Genomic DNA, 5827 nt, shown 5'->3' on the forward strand with positions numbered 1-5827 from the left:
GTCTCCCTTTGGTGTTCAGGGGTCCAATCCCCTATATCCCAGGACCCTCGGGCCAGGTCACACAGGTCGAAGATCAGCTCAGGCCACCAGGTTAGAGGTACAGCATCATCCCTAGTGGTGCTGTTAATGACCGCTCCAGTGGCAGGGTTAATTATTGCCCATGTCACTCGCTGGGGTTGATGCGGATTGGTTCCTGCATTAGTCCAAGTAGCAAGAGAGAGGGATGATAAGAACATTATCATGGCTATAATAACACTCAGTCTAATTTTCTCTTTACGAGGCGAATACGAAGCGGCTGGGTTGGATGCTTGGAGACCTCCCATGTTTCACCTTGGTGGTCTTCGTCCAGGGCAAAGGGGTCAGCCGGTCTGGCGTGGGAGTAATGGACCCAGGCAGCGATGCCGTCTACCTTGAGGGCAGTGGGTGTCGTCAGTAGCACCACCGCGGCTCCAAAGATTTTGGGTTATGCCTCTGGATGAACACCCAGTCCCCTGGTCTGAACAAATGGGGGGCAGGGACAGAAGCGGAGTCATATAATGCTTTTAGTTGGGGCCACACATCTTTATGCACGAGCTGCAAGTAATCCAGTTTACACAAGAACTCAGTATCATCCAGCTCAGCAAGCAATTCCATCTGTAGACTAGGGATAATGGGTGGGGGATGCCCGTACATTATTTCAAAGGGGGTGAAGCCAAGCTGGTAGGGGGAATTTCTTACTCTAAACAAAGCAAAAGGAAGGAGTGACACCCAGTCTGCGCCAGTCTCCAAGGCCAATTTAGTTAAGGTCTCTTTTAGAGTCCGATTCATTCTTTCTACCTGTCCTGAACTCTGGGGTCTATAAGCACAATGCAATTTCCACTCCATCCCCAGTGCAGAGGCTATTCCCTGACTCACTTTTGAGACAAAAGCCGGTCCATTGTCTGACCCAATGGTGGATGGGAAACCATACCTGGGTAGGATTTCTTCCAGGATCTTCTTAGCCACGACATTTGCAGTCTCATGCTTTGTGGGATAGGCTTCAACCCATCCTGAAAAGGTATCTACAAAAACTAGCAAATATTTGTATCCAAATTTTCCAGGTTTAAGTTCTGTGAAATCTATTTCTCAATACGTACCTGGCCTATCCCCACGGAGGCGAGCTCCTTTTGTAACCGGTTGATTGGGGGTGTTGGTGAGCTGACAGGCCTTACAATTTTTAACAATGTCCTCAATAAGTTGACTTCCTTACCTAATTTTCACTTTGGAATGTCGGAGCAAATCCTGCATTCTTCGGGTTCCCATATGAGAAGCTCGATGAATCCTCTTAAGAATCCCTTTACCCAGCTCTTGTGGCAGGATAAGTTTCCCCTCACAAGTTTTCCACCAGTCTTTGTTTCCGTCCTTGTCCAGGGGTTTGTGGGCCATGGGAATTTTCGCTATCCATTCCAAGTCTTCTTGGGAATATTGAGGCACAGGAGGCAGCGTTCGTGGCCCTGGGTCTATTAAAGTCAGTACTTCTGTTCTAGATTGGAGGGCCACTTCCTTGGCAACCTTATCAGCCAGATTGTTCCCTTTAGTCACTGCATCAACTCCTTTCTGATGACCGGGACAATGCATGATGGCAATTTTTGCTGGTTCCCATAAGGCCTGGATGAGACTTAAAATTTCTTGCTTGTTTTTAATGGCCTTTCCCTCTGCTGTCAGCAGCCCCCTTTCTTGATAGATGGCACCATGGATGTGCACGGTGGCAAAGGCATACCGGCTGTCTGTATAGATATTTAGCCTCTTTCCCTTTCCCATCTGTAAGGCTTTTGTTAGTGCCACTAGTTCCGCTTTTTGTGCAGATGTTCCCTGGGGGAGTGCCTCTGCCCACACTACCTTGGTGTCCGTGGTGACTGCCGCGCCCGCATACCTCTTCCCATCCCGAATGAAGCTGCTGCCATCTGTGAACCAGGTGTGCTCCGCATGTGGTAGCGGCGAATCCAGCAAGTCTGGCCTGAGGCTGTGTGCCTGGGCCAGAATCTGCTCACAGTCATGCAGGGGCGCTTCCAAATCCGGATCCGGCAGCAGAGTAGCTGGATTTAAAGCTGTGGGTGCGCAAAAACTAATCCGTGCGGGGTTGAGTAACAGGGTCTGGTAATGGACCATGCGGGCATTGCTCATCCACCGGTCTGGCGGTTGTTTTAGCACTCCCTCTAGAGCGTGCGGAGTAGCCACGGTCAGGTTTTGTCCCAAGGTCAATTTATCAGCGTCCTTTACCAAGAGAGCTGCCGCAGCTATTATTCTTAAACACGGAGGCCACCCAGCTGCGACCGGGTCCAATTTCTTTGACAAGTAGGCCACTGGCCGTTTCCAAGGTCCAATCGGCTGGGTGAGCACTCCCTTTGCTATCCCCTTATTCTCTGCCACAAATAATGTAAATGGTTTGTTCACGTCAGGTAGGCCTAAGGCGGGGGCCTCCAAAAGGCTTTTCTTAATTGCCTCAAAGGCTTTCTGCATCGGCTCAGTCCAGTGGAATTCGGGAAGATTTTTAGTGGCTTCATATAGGGGTTTGGCCAGCTCAGCAAAGCCAGGTATCCACAGCTGGCAAAAGCCCGCCGTTCCCAGAAACTCTCTGACTTGTCTGGCTGTTTTAGGCACAGGGATTTTTAGCACAGTTTCTTTACGTGCATCCGTCAGCCAACGTTTGCCTTCTTTAAGTATGAAGCCTAGGTAGGTGACTTCAGGCTTACAGATTTGTGCTTTTTTAGCAGAGACCCTATAGCCCAGGTCACCAAGAGCCTTTAAGAGTCTAGCCGTTCCCTTCAGGCAGCTTTTTTTGTCTGGAGCAGCTATTAACAAGTCATCCACATATTGCAATAGACTTATTGCGGGATTTTTAGAGCGGTACTCACTCAGGTCTTCATGTAATGCTTCATCAAAGATAGTAGGCGAATTCTTAAATCCTTGAGGCAGCCTGGTCCAGGTTAATTGACCGCTTATCCCGACTTCAGGATTGTGCCAAGTGAATGCAAAGTAGATTTGGCTCTGTGGGGCTAAGGGCAGGCTAAAGAAGGCGTCTTTTAAGTCCAACACAGTATACCACATATGGCTCGGTGACAGGGAGCTCAGCAGGGTGTATGGGTTTGGGACTGTTGGGTGAATGTCCATTACTCTTTTGTTAACTTCTCTTAAATCTTGCACTGGTCTGTAATCATTAGAATTTGGCTTTCTGACGGGTAACAATGGGGTGTTCCAGGCTGACTGGAGGGCTTCAGGACTCCTAGTTTTAACAATTTTCTAATATGGGGGGTAATCCCCTTCCTTGCTTCTAACGGCATAGGGTACTGGCGGATTTTTACTGGGTCGGCCCCAGCCTTGAGTTCCACAAAGATTGGGGGACGGTGTTTTGCCAGTCCCATTCCCCCAGTTTTTGCCCATGTTTGGGGAAATGCCTGTAACCATTCATGATCTGGGGGTTCTCGTTGTGGATGCTGATACAGCCTGTATTCTTCTTCCAGCTTGCTGGTCACTAAAATGCTGACAGGCTTTCCTTTAGAGTCTGTTACGGAAGCCCCACTGCTGGTAAATTGTATCTGAGCTTTCATTTTCGTTAGGAGGTCCCGTCCAAGTAATGGATATGGGCAGTCAGGGATGATTAAAAATGAGTGAGTTACCCGGCCCACTCCCAAGTCCACTGTTCTTTGGGTTGTCCATTTGTAGGGTTTAGTGCCTGTCGCCCCTTGTACCCATGTAGTTCTAGTAGACATTGGCCCTCTCGGGGCTAATAACACTGAATTTTCTGCTCCCATGTCTACCATAAACGTGACTGGATTCCCCTCCACTTTCAATGTTACCCTAGGCTCAGGGAGGGGGTCTGAGCCCCGACTTCCTCAATCGCTGTCCTCAGCCAGCTCTAGGGCTGGCAACACTCTTGATCCCCCTCTCTGTTCTTTTTTCTTTTTCTTGGCTATCTCCGGGCAATTCTTGATCCAATGCCCCTCCTCCTTACAATAGGCACACTGATTCTTCCCTACTCTTGATCGGGGTTTGGGATTTTGCTCCTTAATCGAAGAAGAAGGTAGTCTAAGATTTCCTGCTTGCATGGAAATCAGGATTTCTCGAAGATCCTTCTTGTGCTGTGCCTGCTGCTGCTCCAGAATTTTAGCTAAACTCTTCTCCTTAGCTCTATCTCTCTTTCCACGCTCCATTTCACGTTCCCTCTCCTTCCTTTCCTGTCTTTGTTCTTCTGTCTCTCTTTTATTGTAAACCTTCTCCGCTGCTGCCACTAGGTCCCTAATAGACTTTTCACCCAGCCTGTCTAGGGCCTGTAACTTCCGCTTTATGTCTGGTGCAGCCTGATTTATGTAGGCAAACATAATCATCTGAGCGGACTCCTGGGTCTCAAGATCATACGGAGTATATTGCCTGAAAGCTTCCATGAGCCGCTCAAGATATGCTGCCGGACTTTCACTGTCTCCCTGTCTGATATCATATATTTTGGCCATATTTGTAGGTCGGCGAGCGGCCGCCTTGAGACCTGCCAACAGAGCCTGGCGATAGACGAGGAGCCGCTCCCTACCTTCAGCTGTATTGTAGTCCCATGCTGGTCGGGTCTCGGGAAAATAAGCGGTGATCAGGGCAGGATCTGTGAGGTGTGCTCCCGTGGGGCCGGGGATAAGTTTCCGAGCCGCTTCCCGGATACGATTTCTTTCCTCAGTGGTGAAAAGGACCTGTAAAAGCTGACTACAATCGTCCCAAGTGGGCTGGTGAGTGAAAAGGACAGTTTCAAGCAAGCGAATTAAATCCTGGGGTTTCTCAGAAAAGGGGGCGTTCTGAGTGCACCAATTGTAAAGATCGCTAGTAGCGAATGGCCAGTAATGGAACCATTGTCGGCCGTCTGCATCTTCAGGACCTAAAGGGCGAAGGGGAAGGGCAACAGAATTCTGGGGAGGTGTAACTCCTCGACTGGGCGGGACCTTCTGGAGCTGAGGGCACAGCTGGAGTCTTTTCATTTTCAGAGTTCTCCTGGGGTGGAGTTTGCTGGGGAAGGGAGTATGGAGGTGGGAACATCTCCTCCTCCGTGGTCCCTCCCTGGAGGACGGGTGGGTATAATTTTTTTCATTTTTCTTGGTCTCTTCCTTATCCTCTTTTCCTTCACTCCGGGTCTTTTGAACAAATATTGGGGTAGGGGAAGGAGCAGGGGAGGGAGCTGGGGGTAGGAAAGGCCTAACCCAAGTCGGGGCGTCCTTGTCCATGAGTTCCCTCCAGGTTACTATATAGGGAACTTGGTCTGGATGGCCCAGGCGGGGAGTATAGATTAAGCGTTGTAACACCCTGATCTTACCTATGTCAAAGCTCCCCTCAGGTGGCCAATTAGCTCCTTCAAAAGCCGGCCATTCTACCTGACATAAGGTGATCCATCTTCCTTTCTTAATAATTACACTTTGGCTTTGAGCTATTTCCTTAACTTCTTTCCAGTGAGCTAGAGTCAAGTCCAAGGGGCTAGATGGAGTATTACCCATGGTTTTCGGTCTCGTCAGTCGTTCAGTCCACAAAATAACAATAGGCAAGACAAATATCAAGAAAAGACAAAACACACAGGCCTGAGCTTTACAAGACTCACTAGATGGAGATCTCCCACACTGGTCTGCTGATTCCTGCGGAGAAACAGAAGGAGCAGACCCAAGATCAAGTTGGGCCAATTGAGTCTCGGTTAGGAGACCTTCCCGGTCAGTGCCGGTCAAAAACCGGACTGATTCACGCCCTACGAGTACTTGGAAGGGGTTCCAGGGACCCCCTTCTACGAGAGGAGGGTCTGGGACGTCTCCCAGTCCCTCCAGGGTTGCCGTACAAGTGCGTCCGCTTC

The 5827-nt window shown here is 49.6% G+C and overlaps 1 protein-coding gene across 1 annotated transcript; it reads right to left on the bottom strand.

The window, feature by feature from the left end:
* Positions 1-256: 256 nt before the first annotated feature.
* Positions 257-5483, bottom strand: LOC150066349 (uncharacterized). The gene is given in 3 exon segments (XM_090352593.1): positions 257-438; positions 441-3227; positions 3230-5483. Coding segments are annotated over 3 exon segments (5223 nt in total).
* Positions 5484-5827: the final 344 nt, after the last annotated feature.

The sequence above is a fragment of the Megascapheus bottae genome, chromosome 2 (genome assembly GCF_031878675.1).
Source record: "Megascapheus bottae isolate mThoBot1 chromosome 2, mThoBot2.hap1, whole genome shotgun sequence".
Lineage (NCBI taxonomy): Eukaryota > Metazoa > Chordata > Mammalia > Rodentia > Geomyidae > Megascapheus > Megascapheus bottae.